At 48.0% G+C, this 18,897-nt stretch overlaps 8 protein-coding genes across 8 annotated transcripts; 5 read left to right on the top strand and 3 right to left on the bottom strand.

Annotated features, from left to right (window-relative positions):
• Window positions 1-136: 136 nt before the first annotated feature.
• MAC1 (Mac1p) lies at window positions 137-1,949 on the top strand. The gene has a single exon (XM_019132915.1). The coding sequence runs from the start codon at window positions 414-416 to the stop codon at window positions 1,764-1,766; it is 1,353 nt and encodes a 450-aa protein (XP_018983324.1). The 5' UTR covers window positions 137-413; the 3' UTR covers window positions 1,767-1,949.
• Window positions 1,846-3,191, bottom strand: BABINDRAFT_163047 (peptide-methionine (S)-S-oxide reductase MsrA). Its single transcript, XM_019129685.1, has 2 exons — window positions 2,692-3,191; window positions 1,846-2,643 (listed from the first exon to the last, which is right to left on the bottom strand). Exons 1-2 carry the CDS (start codon window positions 2,754-2,756, stop codon window positions 2,133-2,135), a joined length of 576 nt encoding a protein of 191 aa, XP_018983325.1. The 5' UTR covers window positions 2,757-3,191; the 3' UTR covers window positions 1,846-2,132.
• On the bottom strand, window positions 2,861-3,196 carry BABINDRAFT_91186 (uncharacterized protein). The gene has a single exon (XM_019132916.1). The coding sequence runs from the start codon at window positions 3,139-3,141 to the stop codon at window positions 2,965-2,967; it is 177 nt and encodes a 58-aa protein (XP_018983326.1). The 5' UTR covers window positions 3,142-3,196; the 3' UTR covers window positions 2,861-2,964.
• Window positions 3,197-3,429: 233 nt separating this feature from the next.
• Window positions 3,430-6,069, top strand: BABINDRAFT_163048 (uncharacterized protein). The gene has a single exon (XM_019129686.1). The coding sequence runs from the start codon at window positions 3,434-3,436 to the stop codon at window positions 5,828-5,830; it is 2,397 nt and encodes a 798-aa protein (XP_018983327.1). The 5' UTR covers window positions 3,430-3,433; the 3' UTR covers window positions 5,831-6,069.
• Window positions 6,070-6,223: 154 nt separating this feature from the next.
• BABINDRAFT_163049 (heme-dependent oxidative N-demethylase family protein) lies at window positions 6,224-7,963 on the top strand. The gene has a single exon (XM_019129687.1). The coding sequence runs from the start codon at window positions 6,299-6,301 to the stop codon at window positions 7,541-7,543; it is 1,245 nt and encodes a 414-aa protein (XP_018983328.1). The 5' UTR covers window positions 6,224-6,298; the 3' UTR covers window positions 7,544-7,963.
• On the bottom strand, window positions 7,626-8,064 carry BABINDRAFT_91196 (uncharacterized protein). The gene has a single exon (XM_019132917.1). It carries the CDS (start codon window positions 7,952-7,954, stop codon window positions 7,709-7,711), a length of 246 nt encoding a protein of 81 aa, XP_018983329.1. The 5' UTR covers window positions 7,955-8,064; the 3' UTR covers window positions 7,626-7,708.
• Window positions 8,065-9,177: 1,113 nt separating this feature from the next.
• BABINDRAFT_163050 (uncharacterized protein) lies at window positions 9,178-9,752 on the top strand. Its single transcript, XM_019129688.1, has one exon. It carries the CDS (start codon window positions 9,498-9,500, stop codon window positions 9,741-9,743), a length of 246 nt encoding a protein of 81 aa, XP_018983330.1. The 5' UTR covers window positions 9,178-9,497; the 3' UTR covers window positions 9,744-9,752.
• A 6,002-nt stretch (window positions 9,753-15,754) lies between these two features.
• On the top strand, window positions 15,755-17,858 carry BABINDRAFT_177594 (uncharacterized protein; the record flags this gene model as incomplete). The annotated part of the gene is made up of 1 exon (XM_019131039.1): window positions 15,755-17,858. The coding sequence occupies one exon, from the start codon at window positions 15,755-15,757 to the stop codon at window positions 17,549-17,551; it is 1,797 nt and encodes a 598-aa protein (XP_018983331.1). The 3' UTR covers window positions 17,552-17,858.
• Window positions 17,859-18,897: the final 1,039 nt, after the last annotated feature.

The following is an 18,897-nucleotide window of genomic DNA, read 5'->3' on the forward strand; positions in this document are numbered from 1 at the left end:
CCCCACAGCCCCGGCGCAGAGTTCCACCTAAAAGTATCTCCGGGTAAACTCACCGCCGCATGAAAAAAAAACGGCGACGCGTCCCTACAGTTTCGGCTAGACCTTCCCTAACGAGCTGTATGACTCCTTAGGCCTTCGGCACTATCCATGGCCTCTCAAGTTTGTAAAGTATGGTTTCCGTCTTTATCAGCTATTCCTAAGCGTTTTAACTCTGATCTACCCTATATTTTGCGCCACACAAACTCATCCCGAAACCTCCGAGCCTTTCGCGAAACCTGCGAATTTTTAACGTGAACCGAAAAATATTTCAACCAATCTGCAGTTTCTTCTGAAAGCCCCTGATGGCCTAACCTGGTGGCTGAATATTCACAACTATTTTATACACTTCTAGTGGCAACATTTCATATCCGCCCATGATTCTCATTGAGGGCGAAAAGTACGCCTGCGTCCAGTGCATCCGCGGACACCGCTCGTCCACATGCAAACACACCAAGCGGCCGTTGGTCCAGGTGCGCTCGCGCGGGCGCCCAATGCAAAGCATCAACTACCGCTTCGCCGTTCTTGCTGAGGATATCAACAAGGAGGCCGCACTAGAGCCTCCGCCAAAGCCCAAGGGCTGTTGCCACTCCCGGCCCAAACCGGAGGCCGCCAGTGAAGGGCCGAAGGAAGTGAAGACGGAAACCCCCAGCGAAAGTTCCTGCTGCAAAAGACCGAGTGAGGAGCCCTGCCAAAGTCCGAAGGAAGAGCCCAGCAAAGGCGCCTCTCTGTGTGGTAAGGGTAACGTCATTGTGCTCCGCGCGTCCAAGCGCCGAATCGTGCAAAACGACTTGTCGGCTGTGGCGCTCTCGCCTGTGGAACTCTCCGGGTCCGAGCCGCAGAAAAAGATGCAGTCCACGTTTCGCTCGCACTTCGGACTGCCTGACAATGTCACCAAGCCCCGCCATGGCAGCATGTGCGCGTGTTGCAACAGCACCAACAAGGTGAGCGTGTTCAAGTTGGAAAAGCCGAAAGAGGAAAAGGCGAGTCCTTCGGAAACCCCCGGTAGGTCCAACGACCTGCCTGTCGAGTACTTTTACGCGCCGTCGTGCTCCATCCCAGGCTCGTGCGCGTGCGACGACAACTGCGAGTGTGAGGGCTGTATCGCACACAATAACAGTGCCACTCCGGAGATCCCTGGGTACCAGCTTACTCCACAGCCCCATACATCCCTCGTATCCCCCTCGCAAATGCCTCCCTTTGGTATTTCTTCCCACTCTCTTAACTTTTCGCATCTGAACGAAAAGTTCTACCAGCTCTCGCGCGAACCGGTGGAGACACCAATACCGTCGTTACTTGGGTACTTGGACAGTGCTGAGCCACAGGATGTGGCCTCCGCCAATGCCATCTCCATCGCCGAGTATGAATGGGTCCTTGACGACTGTATCTGCTCGGCCGAGGGTTGTTGGTGCTACAACTGCGTCTCGCATGACATTGTCAACGGGATTCGCCAGCGAGACGGGGTGCGGGTGTCCTCCACTGGTGACCAGTGCATTAGGCCCGTGATTCATGTCCTGGAGTTGGAAGATACCAACAAAAAGAAGCTATACAACGTATTTAATAGAGAGGCGGAGCAGAAAAACTCGTGTTGCACGTCTCAGAAAGGTGCTCTTGCCGAGCTCCATGCGCTAGATCTGGAGTGTACGTGTCCCGATAATGCATGTCATTGTGACAATTGCTACAAGCACGGAATTATCAATGGTATTAAGGATTTTTCCTGCGGGGAGTAAACGTTGTATGGGTTCACCCCATTCCTTTCGCCTTGAAATATCTCGATGGCACTCTCAACGACACCCTCGACGGCATTTTCAACGGCACTTTCTTGACCTCCCCCTCCTGTTTATAGTTTACGACTTACGAATTCGACGATCTAGATCAGCCATACACTAACCAGAATTTTTTTCATAGCCCCTTTATATGATCCTTATTACATTTACAGGCTGTCTAACTTACAAAGCAGGCACCTTATAAACCATTCCTGTTCGCTTTAATTACTTCAACCCGGTTCAGACAATGAGCTTTATCGTACAACGTGGAGAAATTCAATGCTCCGCCCATATACATCCCGACAGAATTGTGCACTTGGCTTGGATCAATTAGGCAGATGTGGTTGGGCTTCCCTCAACCTTTGGTGAGGTTCTAAGGTAATGCGAAGGACAGGCGTACCCTTCCGGATTTTTCAACAAATACAACTGATGATAATCTTCAGCGTCCCAGAACTGTTCCAATGGCTCCTTAACGGTAACAATCGAGTGGTTTGGATAGTACTCTGCTTGTACCTCCGCCTCCACCTCATTAATCTGGACGGCATCTTTGGCAGAGCTGTAGAAGATTGCTGAACGGTACTGAGTGCCTCTATTCTTAGGTCCCTGAGCGTTCAAAGTAGTTGGATCATGCATTAAGTAGAAGAATTTGACCAACTCCTTCAAGGAAACAAGTTCTGGGTCGTACGAGATCTGCAATGCCTCAGCGTGGTTTGTAGTTCCCTTGCAAACCTCCACGTAGGACGGATTAGCGACAACGCCGTTGGCATAGCCAACCTTTCCGTCTACCAAACCCCTATTCCCAAAGTGTTTACGGTAGATGTTTTCGGTACCCCAAAAGCAACTGTGGGAGTTAGTATCACAAAAAAAAGAATAAAACATTAATGCATACCCAGCGGCGACGGTGAAGATTTGGTTGCCTTCATTGGCTTTCAAAGTAGGAGAAATCTGGCTCATTAAGGAAGGAGTTTACTTGAAGGCACGTCTCTGTCTTTTCGGCGAATGGAGGCTATTTACACGATTTCGTGTAGGATTGTCTCGCAGTGTCATGTGTGATCTGTCAACTCTGCAGCAATTATGTCCGAGAATTGCGAACCACAGCCACAGTGGCCCGAAATGGTCTAGGATGCTTGTACTTGTTACCTCTAAGGCTGGCCATAAATATTTAAGCAAAATTCCTAGCGCCAAAGTATATGAATTTCACTTGGCAGCCTTTTCCGAGAAAGCTTCCATAAGGTGGAAGGTATACGGTGACGGCCGTATGCATGGCAGTCACTTCTATTCTAAATCGGTCATTGGGTAGATAACAATATATGCATATCGGTCTTGCTAGTCTATGCATATGCGCTACATCTGAAAGTACGATTTGAAGCAGACTTCATTCAGTTATCATTGCCGAACGTTTTGGCTGCCATAGTGCAATAATTTTATCATTCAAATGGTTCAAAAAAAAAATTCGCAGAAAAATTCGCTACGCCTAATATCCCCACCAAGCTGTCTGTCAGATTAGCCCTACGTCATCACCTGCCTCCTGCACTTACCCACGGTACGCGCACGTTTTGGCCTACGTACACCTGAACCGAAAAGACACCAGACGCCTCTCACTGCGATCTTCCCCCCCTCCTTCCCCAATCATGGATTTAGACGCGTGGAAGGCCACTGCTACACAGTCTGTTGGAAAGTATGCCGCGGCGGCGGTCAAGTCGCAGTTCAATCGCGATCCGCAACTTGCGACGATCTACGCCGCGCACCAGGCGTTGCAAGCGCAGGCGGCGCAGGGCGCACTGACCGCAGTGCAGAGTGGTGCGGTAGCAAAGCTTGCGAGCCTCAACACAGCAAACCTTACAGATCCCAGTAATGTCGGGGTGGTATCAGATTCCCTCCTGAGTCTCGACTTTGGCTCTGTCGCGCTGCTCCGGCTGCTCCTCGCGAGCGACACCAAACTCATCGACAGCCTCGACGCGCACGGTTTTAACCCAATCCACTACTGCATCGTCTACAACCAGCTCGAATGCGTAGAGTTTATGCTCGAGCGTGGCTGTGACGCAAACCTCGCGGACAAGTCCACGGTGGGTTGGACGCCGCTCATGTGGGCGACACACATCGACTTCGTAGACGCCGCACGCGCGCTTGTACAGCACGGCGCGGATGCGCAGTGTACAACCGTATCCGGCAAAACGTGCTTGGACCTCGTCGTCCCAGGCTCCCAAGTCTACGAATTCTTCCAGCTTCACGGACTACTCAACCGCAGGACCACCCCCACCACCGATTTTTATAAAGAAACACACATTGCCGAGATGGATGACATGGACACTCAGATCCGGATGGCCACGGCGGGCGTCTCGGCCTCCGACGCCGGAATGTACCAGGAGCCAGTGGTGGACCCCAACTATTCCACAAATTTCGACACCAGCATCGGGTCGGCGTTGGATCTGGTGCGGTTTGACTACGAAAGAATGCTCCCGGACCAGTTCCTTGCTTACACCGAAGCGGATCTTGCACAGCTCTTGGACATGATCGTGGGCTGCTACGAGACGCACAACCACCGGCCAACAGTGCCCGCCGCGATCGCGTACCAGATGCTCCGCTACGCGCGTGTACGTGCACCTGAGCTCCTCGCAACGCTGTTTGACCTTTTCATCACCAAGGTGCGCTCCAGCACCGGCACCAAGTCCGGCATGTTTTCGGTGTCTACCGCACACGGCGACATTGTACGACTCAGCTATTGGCTTTCCGCCGTCGACTTTCTCTACTTCTACATGCTCAAAGACGGCGCGATGTTTGCAGCGCATCCGCAGTTCCTCCAGGAGCTCATCTCCACGACCCAGTCGCTCATCGCTGAGATCGCGTTCTCTATCTGCAACCGCTTGGACCCGCTTGTGGACACGTGTTTGCTCGACTACGCAAGCTTGGGGCTGGGGGTTTTGTACCGCGGCGATTGGAACCTCTTTCGGCGGAAGGATACCAAGACATCCTACGACGTGATTCTTGACATGTTGTACCCCCCACCACCAAAGGAGCAGATGAAGCCATCGCCGATTAGAGTCAACCAAACGTTGGGCGCGTTGGTGTACGTCTTGGAACTCCACCAGGTGCACGAAATGCTCGCGCAGCAGACGCTCTCGTTGGTCTTGTATTGGCTCGGCGCAACGGTGTTCAACCGTGTGATTGCGAGCAAAAAGCTCTGTTCGCGCGCGCACGCGGTACAGATCCGGCTTAACCTCTCGGTGGTCGAGGACTGGGTGCGTGCGCACGACCGCGTGCCGCACCAGCAGGATGCAAAGTACTGCGATGAGTTCTTTGACGACTTGGTAAAGAAGCAGGTCAAGTTGAACGTTCTAAGGATGGGTGAAGCAAAGGGTGTGGGCAGTCCGACAAACCTCTCGTTCTACTACCAATCGTTGTACCATATTGCGCGCTCGCACTTCAGCCCCGTGGTCGAGCTCCTCCAGTGGTTGCAGTGCATGACGCGTGTCTCATCTGCAGCTGACCTAGCGCAGACACTCGGTAGTTTTGACTATCTTAACGCGGTGCAGGTGGCGCGTGCAGTCAAGAACTACCACTACGAGATCGACGAGCCCAAGTTTTCGAGAGCCCTAAAAGACCAGCTCCGGCGTACGGTTGCCGACTACGGCGATAATCTTCCGTTGCACGAAGGGTTAAACTTTGTCTACAGCGCGAAGGAGATGCATCTTTTCCTCAACCCCGAGTGCGTGTTTGCGTGTGCGTTGCCGAACACACGCGAGTTGATCAATGCGTACGGCGCGGGGATTGGCGGCGTCAACGAAGCACAGGCGCGCGCGTTCGAGCCGGTCTTGCCTGTAGATGTGATTGACACCATTGATGAGATCATCCAGGGCAATCGCAACGAGGATTGGGATGTGTCCGAGGAACCAGAGGCACCGGAGCCCGCGCGCATGGCGGTCACAAAACCTGTCAGCGCCGCGCAGCGCGACTGGGAGCCGGAAGAAGAAGGGGAGATGTTTTCACCGAGAAAGTGGAACGATGAGATTGAGGCCAATCCGTGGTAGAGTTTGCATTTATATTTAATTTGGTATACGAACGTAGAATAGGAGTCTGGCATGTGGTTTGGACATGTATAATGGGCATTCCGCGGGAGTTTCACGTGTTTTTGCAGTCAGGTTGCTATTTACATCTACTGTCTAGTTTAAAAGCTGTGTGGGTTGATTCTGCAGCTTGTATTTCGCTTTATAAATCAGATTCCCGTTCGATATATTTCTGTGACGGATGGGTCTTTAATTGTTTGTGGTGATTCTGAAATGCATGTTGGTGAAATTTAGTAGAGATAGCCGCGCCTCATTCGGTAACTGTTTCCGGCGCACGTGATCTCATGCATCTCTTGTAGATCCCTGCCTTAATCCGGGGAGTGATCAGTTACACCAAAGGTACCCAGTTTATTACAAGCAGATCCATACGCCTATTTATCTCCCAGTTCAGGTAACCCAAAACCATACCTGAAGCAAAACTTATACCTTAAAATGATCTACCTCCTCGTCCTTGCAATGCTTCTCTGGGTTGCATATTACAGGACGCACCTGAAACCATCTCCATCAAAAGCCACTCCCAAGAAGAAACTTTTTGCCCACGATGCTAACGAACCAATTCCTGAGCCAACCCCCCTCAGAATCACCCCAGATGACGTCAGGGAGTACGACGACAGGCCCTGGAGGCCGTTCCGCTGGCCGTACCATCAGACCATGAGCATCTACAAGTTACCCATCAATCATTGGCTTGACATGGACAAGTACTACTGGCATTATATTGAGGAGAAAAAGCGGATCCTCCATCAGTACGGGGATGAAAACATTTCCTGGTTGCCAGAGTCGCATGATGCGTGCGTAGAATTGATGGAAACGGTGCGCACGCACATGCTCAAACGGTACCCCTTGCTCTTTGAATCATCCGATGGTGGGGTCACAATGTTGAATAAACTCACGGGGGAGCATATAGACATGTCAGAGCCGTTACAACACCATCCGTTGGTGTATGTGTCCAAGATGGCCAAGGAAGACTTCTATATAGTGCAACAGAGGGATGACGGCAAGCACTATCTCGTGGCAGCGTGCGTGGCGTTTCCAGGGGGGTCTTTCGGAATTAAGGGTATATTGGGAACGCACTTGGACCATATCCACGAACTAGTGCCGTTTTACGAAACCAAGCTCAAGCCATCGATGGAACGGTGGTTTGGGAAAATGGAGCCGGCAGACTTGGTAGAGCGGGGGTCCTGGTACATTACCTGGGACCACAAGTTGTTCAGGAACAATATATACGCGTTGAAAGAGGGCAAGAAGGTCCACTCTGGCATCCCGCCTACGGAGTTCAACGTCCGGGTGGATAGACAGACGCTTCGGAGGTTACCCAGAACACGGGCCATTGTCTTCACTGCCCATCCGTTATTCTACTCGATAGAGGAGATGAAGGACGAGCCGATGGTGCCGTCTTTGCTTCGGAAGATTATCTATGAGGCACCCGAGTCGATCATTCGGTACAAATCGTTTTACAAGTTGCGGGACCACATTTCCCACTACTTGGATGGTTTAGTCGCAAGACAGGTTGAGCTTGGGCTCATTGAAGCGGACGCAGAGGTACGGACATTGCCGACGTATCCGTTTGCCCATTTCATAGGACAGCAGGAGGAAATATACGGATGGCGTAATCCGTCGGAAAGCAGGGCGGAAAATTATGAAGAAAAGGCAAAGGCAGAAATCGGGCCGGGGGACTGAGCCATAATAATTTACGAGGCTTTAAAGATTTTCACATTTCTTGGATTTACATCGTGTTGACGGGCGTGGCTGGGTATCAAGAAAACGCAGGTGTTTCCATTAAGCGCAATACTTGTGTAAAAACGCCGTACAGATATGAGACACATGTGAACGATAAATATTGTGTTACAGCTCAGACTCCCGATTTGTTAAGCGGCTTCGGCTCTGTTCCCCTGGTAACTGCATAGGATATATGACAATCGGCCTCCTGAGTTTGGAACGGCCAGGACTTCTGATAGAAATGTAACTGACCTGAGTTATTTGATAAGGGCTTACCGAAGCTTCTAAGGCTATGCGCCTCACCATTTTGTGATAAGAAACCAATTTTAGAGTTTTAGAAACTATATCAAATTCAATTTCCACGCTGGTCATACGGCCCTGCGCGATGGGCTCAGCCCCTTTTGCATTAGAAGCGCGTAAAAGGACACGATTTTATTCACGCTTTCCAATGTTCCAGAACGGAAGTATGCCTAAACAGTGCAGGTCGGATGGGTCAAAAACACCCTTCGACTATCCAGTTTATCTCCCTCGATTATAGGTTCGGTAGAGTAGCGGTTTTTATATCTCGCTGGTTGGGCACGTACCTGCAGTTATGAATGTGAACTACGGTAGGTGCTGGTGAGCGTCATTGGCTAGCAAAGAGAATTTTTTCATAGATGAGATATATACAGAGAGGGTATTCGGGGGGCCAGGAGTGATATTATCATGGATAGCTCACGATATGTCGTAGAATCTTCTTGAAGGTTGGATACCGAAATGACCGGTAATCGGTAGTATAGAATATCGACCGATTAGATATAAAAGGGGTATCTGTTAATGACGCCTGCAGGGCTAAGTAAATCTTTAATACACGCACGTCGTATCCGAAAAGATTTCAATGCCAGAGATTTATCCTCCATCGGTGATACGATCTAACGTGAAACAGAAAGAAACGTTGTCTAGGCCATTTCCGCTCAAAATTACTTTCTCTCACTTTTGCTACAGTCGTACCAAAATTTTAAGCTCAGTCGATTGTAGATCCGAATCAAAGGCCAGGGTTGAAGGGACAACGAAAGGATACTCCTTGGACATGCACATGCGACGATATTATACTTTGCGGTATAACGGCAAAGCGGCGCGCACGTCTAATTATAGAACGCATAACGTCTTACCGTGGCTGCGCCTCATACTAACCTTGAGGCCCATTCCCTTTTAGGATAAGCCAGCGATTGTAAAGATGAGACATTATCACTATACATTACTGGAAGCCAGAAGACGGTATGTGCCAGTAACTTTGTAGAGCTACCGTGTAGCGTCCGCTATATTACTCACCATGGCACCCATCGTAGTACCCACATTTGTAGCTATTCCGTAAACAAGCTTTACAGAGGCGGTGCAAGGACAACCGTATTTCCGAGTCCGGATATCGGAATGTCTTTCCAGAAAAGTCCAAGGGCCTTTTACGCCGCAGGCAGCTGCACTAATCACATGTGCTCACTCTTGCCATTTGAAGAGCACCAAGCCTTGCATATGGTTAAAAATAGACTATACTGGCTACGTAAACGTTGACCAAGGGAAGGCCGATATTTCGTTAATTTTGATACAAGGTACAGTATCGCAGTCCCTCTGGAACAATGCTCAACCCGCTGGGTTTTGATGGTGAAATAGGAGGAAGGAAGATGCTGGAACACCAATTGGCTGCCAGCTGTGAATGCATACAACAGGGCATCAAACTAGCCCCTGTTTGGCATTGTGTGACATGCAGCACGGCTAAGAGCAAATTAGATCTTCGTATACCGACAAATGGCTCCGCCTGGTTTCCGTGCCACTCCTTATCACATCTAGGGTATATAAAGGGTAGTTTCCAGTTTTTTTCTCCGGTTGATTCTATGGTGCTCTCTATCGTTTATTCATATTCTACTTTACATATAGCAAAATGAGATTTTCTACTGTCACTGTTGCCGCTGTCACTGTTGCCGCTGTCTCTGCTGCCAGCTCTTCGGTCAGCTCTGGTTCCGTCACTAAGGCTGCCTCTTCTACCTCCAAGACCTCTTCTGCTACCTCCAAGACTTCTTCTACTTCGAGCACCAAGGCTTCCTCTTCTACCAAGAAGGCTGGTGCCGCTCACCTCAGTGCTGGTTCGGCCGCTTTGTTAGGTATGGCTGGTATGGTTCTCTTGTAAGCAAACCAACCCCTACTTGTTACTGTTTCCTTGTTTCTTTATAAAGTTTGGTTTCAAAAAAAAGTGTATGCTGTTTTATTCGAATAATGTTTCCGATAATTTCACTGCGGTAGTAATCTGATCCTAGTGTAGGGTAGCTTCAGGGGAAATAAACCCGAGGTAATATCGCTATGCAATATATTTAGGTTCTGAGCCATATCGATGGCCAAAAATGGCATGTCGCCATTAGGTTTAAAGCGTGCAGTCAGGTTTACGAGCCTTTGTCCACCCTTGGTGGGGGAGATGGCAGACTGGTTCAAGCATCTCTATTGCGGCCATGGAAAGACCCTATGCTTTCCTGCATGTGTGTTTGTATTTATGTATGTTATCTGGTCAGATCAAAATTCGTAGGACCAAGTGAAAACCTCAGACTCCTCTCCCGGTCCACAGAGCATTACGTGAAGCTTCTTTTTCAATAAGCCGGTTCATGCAGCTTCATTTGGATTTGCATAGCTCGATAACTAAACTTTGTCACACAAGTGATTTGTTTTCGGTTATCAGCCGGAACATCCGTTGTATTGAGCCTAATGGCTCATTGTGGTGCTGACTTTAAAAAGATGGACTCTGTGTTGACGTAGTTCCTCATACCGTATTGATGGTGTGGTTTCAACTGACTGAATAGTAAGCCTGCTTGCGCAAGAAAACTATAGCTGGAAGTATTGACCGCATAGGTTAACGCCTATTGTTTACACTCTGCTGTATTCATCTGCTTTTTCTCTCCTTGGTATTGAGGAAAACATTAGGCTCTCTCCAGATACCCCGCAGCTAAAATAGCACGGTAATACTACCATAGTAAGTGGCCAAATACAGATAACCAACCAGTGATGGTCTCTAGCGCTCTTCTGGGTTAAAAAAAAAGGCGCTCCATGTTCCTATAAACGTAGATAGTTAACACGCTGATGCGAATACCACACGAATCAAAGTATACGGCGCTAGCTGCAGACACTTCAGAAAGGTTATGTGCCGTCTATTTCAGGTTAATAGTTAGAACATCGTGGCCTCTGCGTCTGGATGAATCAATGGACTCAGTCTGCTTTCCAATTCTCAAGCATCGGCTCTTTCACCATCATCCCACGATGTCGTAATCTCTAATACAGATTCGTGCGCTTGCTGCATGTAAAAAAGGAAATGTATGCCGTTTCTTTTTCATATACGCAAATCTCGAGAGCGATGCGCGTTTTTGGTTAAACGTGCTGAAGCCTTTTAACGCAATACCTCGAAGGTATTGTGGGGGGGTTGGGTCTGAATCGGGAAAGCTTGCTGGTCCGTGTTGCTTTTGGCGACAACATAGTACCAGTGAAATAAGAATTCTGGTCAATACTTGCAATCAATCCCTTGGTTGTGCAAGTCTGAAAACATTTGATCTCAGAAATTCGTGTAACAAGACTTGATGAAAAAATTTTACTCTCGGTGGCTCTGAAAGCTTATTAATGTATCCCAGTGCAGCTCTTGTGCCGCTAACTCATGTAGACTCATTAATACCGGCGGGGGCTTGCATAACCCAACCATGGATTCTCAAGTACCAGGTCATTACTGAAAATAAAACTCTAGCTCTGCGACACTCCCCGATGGTAAAAGGGCATGGTCCGAGATGCGCATGTAGAGTATTAAATATACACCTTTAAAATGGATTGTAAGACAAGCAAGGAGATTTATGTCTGTATAGTTGTGATGTTGATTATGAAAGCAGCTTGCATAACCTGCATCTCGTGTCGGTCTGAAACCCCACTTCCCCTTAGATCAATGGAAATCAGATAATTCATAAGGGGGTATTATGATTATCTTACAATATTATCATACCGTATTTCTAACCGAGTATTTGGGCATACTCTTATTATTAAATATGCTAGCAAGTCCAAAAGGAGCTGAAGCTATGCATTGTGCCACATGCATATATGGCCTATTATGCCGATTCATTAACGCACTCCTGAAAAACTTAAAAGACCTTTATTAATGCATAGGTACACTTGCTAAGCGATGCAACCCGGATAATATACCGGTTCACCGCCATGTCTGTCTCTGTCCTTCCCAAACTCTGATTGTTACCATCCGTGATTTAGTAAATCGCGCATTTCAGATTTTAGTCGAACGTTTATAGGTCTGCTCGTTCTAGGCCAGATAACTAGTACCAATACTTACATTACGGCCTATCCGCCGTCATTTATCTTTCAATTGAAAATTAGGCCAAACAGTCACTTTATCCGTACAAATGATTATATAACTGACATTGCACATTCGTAAGTATATGTATACAGCCATTATACATGTACATGTCCGTACAATTCTGTCCTTAGAAATACAAATGTGATGATTTACCGATAAATGGAACTGGCCAGAATAATATACAATGACGATATATATCGATAAATCAATAATTATACAATATTGGTAATATAAAGACGCCCATAACCGAAAGTAATGTATATATTTCTAAGAAAACTTCCACCATAACTATATATACGTAAGTATCCGATTATATACTCTTCCACATGTATAGGCAAAATCTGTTACTTGAACACATTAGGATATACAGCTCCAGTGTATTTACTCATAGCTTTGGCCACGCCCTGAGCCCTCCTGCATACACATCCGAGTTGGATCCCCAGCCGTGGTACGATTATGTTAACATCCAGTTTTTCACCTTTATTCTGATTTATGCGATAAATACTAGCAACATAGCATGAATAAACGCACGTAAGTTGAACTGAAACCAATATAAGATACTGTACAATAACTAAATATAGCTTTTGAACGCCCTAGATCCTTTCCTTGAATGAGGCAATCGTCTTTCCCAAAAGAGAATTTTATGCGCCCTGCAAACGCATCAAGTTTCTTGTCGAGCCCGCGGAGATTGCAAGAGCCTTAGTCATTTCACACGAGCCGTCGGTTATTGACCGCCCTAAGGTTTAGAGCCACAATCACTTATATTAGCCACAATCATGGGTTGCCTCTGTAGCGTGTTATCGGCTCCAGCATATCTAGGGGTGATTCTTTCCAATCAGACATATGTAGGTACGCCGCATATTACCACGTCAAGACTCAGATTTCCCCCTGGAAATTTTCAACTCAAAGACTGATTCAAAGGCTGATTGTATTGTATCAGCTACACGACCAATACCATGTATATCTTGATGGTAACATTTTCTCTCGAAAAAATAGTTCCTGTGTTAGGCATATGAGGGCAAAGGCCCTATTTGAGACTGATCCCGATAGCTCTAACCCATTTTAGTTGCAATTCCAAACTAAGCTACACATCCCTGTGCCCTTTAAAGAGTATATATGGAAATAAATGGGTTTGCTATTTAAATGTGAACCCAACAGGTACTGGAGAAAAGAATCTTCCCAACCGCTTGATTGGAACCATCCTGGTAATCAAGCCCCTTAGTTCAAAGCTCATGTGCTATGTCGTGGGCCAAGACTAGTTTGGCTTCGCCCCGTAACCATATATAGGTACATTATTTTAATCCCCGTCGTTGGAGCTTCGAGACGCTGCGGTGCACGACAGCCATGTATGAATGGTTCGGTTTTTTTTTTTTTCATTTTTTTTTTTTTACCCCTAGCAAGTTTTCTTGGCTAAAGGGGCCTACCACCGTTCAATACACCAGGAATTATCATTGAGCCTCAGTCATTAATAACGAACGATTTGGGCATTTCCTCCGACAATAACCGTAAAGATAAAACTCGTGGATACTTAAATTCGTCGGATAGACAGCTATATATAGACTTAGTGGAATCTACAACGCAAGCACGCCAAGGGATTACATGACTCTAACCAGCCACTTTAATACGTTTTACGCACGAAACGTTCGGTCGCTCAGGGCACACCAAGAGTTCTAAGTCTGAGCCAAAATAGCAACCATGGGGTGCCCAGCATGGTTAGACTTACGGTTGTAAATTCCCCGTAAAGCAGGCCTTTACAACTAGCGATGACGAGCTGGAACATGCTTTGGCGCAGGTTTTGAGAATATGTCTTTGCAATGCATTACCTTATTTCACGGCCTGCATCTTTGAAAAACAACCCTAGTGTCTTTGGTTCCAGGGGAATGGCCTGGTGTATGTACCTACTTCACCATTTTCGTTTCCACCTTATAATAGTTTGAGTTTAAGCTCTAGAGCAAGGGTGCCTGGAAACGTTTTCTGGCCTTTCGAAAAAGGATGGTTATCGCCCAAACCAGACTACACTCCTGGATCCAGGATTCAACCTACGTCGCGTTCAAGATTATGTACGCCACGGGAGATGGCCTTCCTGCACGTAACTGAGCCTTACCTTAGTCTAGACGGCCAAGCGAGCTTTGCCGAATTAGTGTTTCAGTTTGCCGTAAATCAACTCCGAAATGCCAATGCTCTAAAAGGGATTTGCCACAGACCGAGGGTGATGGCCGAAACCCAACTTTGCCGAAGTAGTCAAAAACCAAACTATCAGCTAGAGGTCTACAGTCCAGACCTATTCGTCTCGATTTTGAATGTCTATGAGGGAGTGAGATTCAATTCGGGGTATCACCGGCCAGAGTGAAAAATTGTCCGGTATCCTACAATTAAAGGGAGCATATCGCGTTAAAATTAGATTCATGTGTGTACATAAGAGAACTTTCAAGGAGATGGGTATGTGCTATAATATCTGCTTATACTGTATCTTGAAAAAGCTCTTGGGATGACGTAGCTGCACTCTACAGTACCCTCACAACCGGTTGTTTCCAGAAACAGTAATACCATCGCGTGACCGGGTTTTATAGTGGACACGAGCTTTTCTTTAAACCCGGCCGTATTTCATCCTGTTGATGGTAGCTGGATGTTGATTGGAGCAACTGGAAAAGTCAGGCACACCGCTGAGAGTATCGATCGCGGCATAGTTACGCTTTAGAATTACTATCTTGTACGAGCGATTCTTCGATTGACGAGAAACCGGAACAAAGATGTCCCAAGAGCTTTTTCAAGATATAGGCACAGTATGAGCTTATTGGTGACTAAAACGTCGATCCCAAGACAAATTTCATGCGAGAAATCGGGTAATCTACTGGCTGTTGCTGAGTAACTGCTTCTAGTAAATCTGATGACATACTGGATATAGATCCAGAAAATATTTACACTAATGAACTCTGTCATGGGAATTGAAGCAGGACTTGCGTGTCTCACCGAAGCCGGTCCGTTTACTCCAACTTCCGCGACTACGGGGGCCAAAACACTGGGCTCAATTCATCTAGCCTTGTATTGGTGACGCTAGACTGTATGAATGGAAAAATTCTCCTTCCTCTCAACAATTACGCAATATTGATCTCGGTGTCTGTGGTAACGTATCTCGTAGATTAGTATCGGCCAAGGCATACATGAAATCTGCATGGTGTCCTTTTTCGGGAAACGCAAGTTTCAGGTGGGACGTAAGACACGCGTCGAGGAACAGATGCAGCCTATGCTGTTTTCCATCTAGCAAACTGACTAAGAACAAAACTCCTAGAATAGTGGGCTAAGTATCGGTTAAAAACGACTCGTCAAAGATCTAGCTTATGGTGGCCCAAACGTACGTAAAACCAGAAATAATCATCCCCAAACGATTCTGAGAGACCTGGTAAGAGGTCGCCACACCTCAGGAGCACTATTTCGAGATGGATCTACGCATCTTTTTTTTTTCTCCTGCAGGAGGAATTGCGCCATTGCTCAAACTTCAAGACGTATGTTTCTCCCGTCGTTGTCCACTGTTTCTTTTAACGCGCAACTGATATCTTTTCTCTTCCTAATTGGGACGCACTAAAAACACGCATGCGACATGCACAATGCACTAGTTATGCATGCACCTACACACGCATACACCGCCTATGCAACTGTTTCCATGTATCTCTTCTCTTACTTTCTTCCGCTTCTCTCTTTTTACTCTTCCGTATCTCTCCCTCCTTTGTATAAATACAGCGCCCCTCCCAGGCTTATCTGTGTCATCTACCACGTCCCTTAGATTTCATCCACATTCGCTTAAACCTATTATGAAGTTCTTCACTGCTGCCATTGCGGCCGTTTCTGCTCTCGGTGTTACTGCCGCCTCTTACAGTAACTCCTCTGCCCCTGCCACCTCTTCTGGCTACTACCCAACCATCGGTACCGACCTTACGACCACCCTCACCACCTACAGTGCCTACACTACTGTTACCAGCTACACCTCTACCACCACTGAGTTCAACACTGTTACCGTCTTTGTTGGTGCCCCAGCTGCCGCCAAGAGAAAGAGAGAGCTCGTTATTGAATCCGCCACCGGTACCGGTACCATTACCGTTCTCGGGGTCAAGACCGTTACCGTTGACGTTACCGTTACCCTTACCACTTCTGGCCTCGAAGGTACCTCCACTGCCCCAACTGGTGCTGTCTCTGCTACCGACTCCACCGTGACCGAGACTGACCAGTCTACCACCGTCATCACCATCACCTCTTGCTCCGACAACGTGTGCACCAAGACCCCAGTCACCACTGGTGTCACCGTGATCACCACCACCGTTGCTGAGGTTGAGACTGTCTACACCACTTACTGCCCATTGACCGCCTCCACTGCGACTGTGAATGACCAGTCCACTACCGTTGTCACCATTACCTCTTGCTCCGACAACGTGTGCACCGAGACCCCAGTCACTACTGGTGTCACTGTGATCACCACCACCGTTGCTGAGGTTGAGACTGTCTACACCACTTACTGCCCATTGACCGCCTCCACTGCGACTGTGAATGACCAGTCCACTACCGTTGTCACTATCACTTCCTGCTCCAACAACGCCTGCACTGAGGTCCCAGTCACCACTGGTGTCACTGTGATTACCACCACCGTTGCTGAGGTTGAGACTATTTACACCACCTACTGCCCATTGACCGGGTCTCCAGCTACTGAAGCTCCAGCTACTGAAGCTCCAACCACCGAAGCTCCAGCTACTGTAGCCCCAACCACCGAAGCTCCAGCCCAGTCTACCACCGTTGTTACCATCACCTCTTGTTCCAACGGTGTCTGCACTGCTGCCCCAGTCACCACCGGTGTCACCGTTGTCACTGTCACTATTGACAATGTCGTCACTCAGTACACCACTTACTGCCCAATCACTGCTGAGGAAGCTGAGTCTGCCACTGCTGCCCCACAGACTGAGAACACCGTCTACGTCACCGAAGAACAGACCACCACCGTCTTCAACCCAACTACTGTCGTGGTCACTACCACCTGCACCGCTGAACAGTGTGTTGCCACTTCGGTTACCACCGGTTACTCTGTTGTCACCTCTACCAACGAGGAGGGTGAGTTGATCTCTTCTACCATCTTGAAGCCAATTCAAGAAATCAAGACCTCCACCAATGTCGCCGCTGTTGTGACTCCAGTCGCTGCCTCTACTCCAGTTGTTGCCCCAGCTGCTGCCTCCACCCCAGCTGCTGCTTCCGCTCCAGCTGTTGCTCCAGTTGCTCCAGCTGCTGCCTCCACCCCAGCTGTTGCTCCAGTTGCTGCCTCCACCCCAGCTGTTGCCCCAGTCGTTGCCTCCACTCCAGCTGCTGTCCCAGCCGCTGCCTCCACTGATGACTCTTTCATCGTGTCCGTGGGCTCTTCTGTTGTTTTGACTGCCACCCCTGCTGCCACTGCCCCAGCTGCTACTGCCCCAGTGGTCTCTTCTGCTGCGCTTACCACCGCCGTCCCAGCTTCTTCCGCCGCTGCGCCTTCCTCTGCTGTCCCAACTGCCAGCACTTTCGAAGGTGCCGGTTCCAAGGTCAACGCCGCCTCCGGTCTCGTTGCCTTGGTCGCTGTTCTTTTCTTGTAAATTGCATGAATCGTTCTTTCGAACTGACGTATTGTAATTTATAGCAATCGCAGCCTATCCCTTTACGTATTTCGTTTGAATACACCTTCCAGAGCACCACGTTCTTTTCGAAGTAACGCAGCCTCGTTCTTTCTTTCTCTTCGGTTTGCCTCGTGCTGTTAGTGTTTTACACTGTCTTGAACTATGTTCGTTTCCTTAACATTCTCTCTTTCCTTTGGGTTGGTTTTTCTTTGTCAGCCTCGCTGACCCCTATGTACTTTTACTGCCGATAAGCCGTCCGCGTATATTATCGCACGGGCCGCTGGTTATATATCCTTACCTTTTCTCGATAATAGATGAATCAATGAAAATCTTGGGGTGTAGCTGGATCTAAGCAATTGAAGTGGTTATCGGTGTGGGCGGAAACCGATAACCAGCCTAGCTCGTGTAGCTAGTTGGGAGATGCTTCAGACGCGATTCTTGAAATAAGCCCGCAGATGAGCCGACTAGTCACATTACGACAGATATACACTAGGGTACATGCGCATGCATATACTTTTAAGTTTAAGACACCACAAGATCCATATATACATCTAGATCTTATTCCCTATGTCCTAAAACGCATCGCTGTTTTGTCCTTGCGCACAACCTTCGCGGTGTGTTTAGCCTGCACCCTAAAGATCTATGAGCCCATTTTAAAGAGAGACGCGCGAACGCTTTATAGACGGTGTTGGGCGAGGTGCGTCCCTCTTTTCAGGACTGAGGGAAGGCAATTAGTGATCTAGAATCAACGATGACGTATTCGCGTGCCAATACACATCTCTAAGCGTCTGCAATCAGGAGTCCATTTCTGGATTCCAACTAGTTATCGTTTGAGCATATACTGATTTGTCTGAAATTACCCTTCTAGCTGATCTGACGTTTGAATAGCTATGCCCCAGCCACCTAATTACTGCCGCAGACAGAATCTGGGATCGGCACCTACATCTGTCTTGCAAGGATGGCTGGTTACAACCATAGCCTTGTAAGATGCGGAGTCGCGTGGTGAAATACCTTTGCGGAAAGTTTTGGCCATTAATCATCTAGCTTATCTCTCATGTACCATTAGGCCGGTGGTTATTATAGCGTGTGTTTTGCGGCTCTACGTTTGGGAGAATGGTTGTCCCAGGATACCGAGACTGCATATGCTACGTGCCACTTTCCTGGCTCACGCGGAATTCACGGTTCATTGCACATGAAAGATCGCCTCAGAGGTTATCTCAGGACTTGATTTGTGAAGGATTCAGGAGATTTTAGTGGAAGATTCAGTGTGAGCTGTAGGAGTATTCCCGCATGTTCGATCAGTATGTACTGTTCCAAACCTAAAA

Source organism: Babjeviella inositovora (genome assembly GCF_001661335.1).
Source record: "Babjeviella inositovora NRRL Y-12698 unplaced genomic scaffold BABINscaffold_12, whole genome shotgun sequence".
Classification (NCBI taxonomy): domain Eukaryota; kingdom Fungi; phylum Ascomycota; class Pichiomycetes; order Serinales; genus Babjeviella; species Babjeviella inositovora.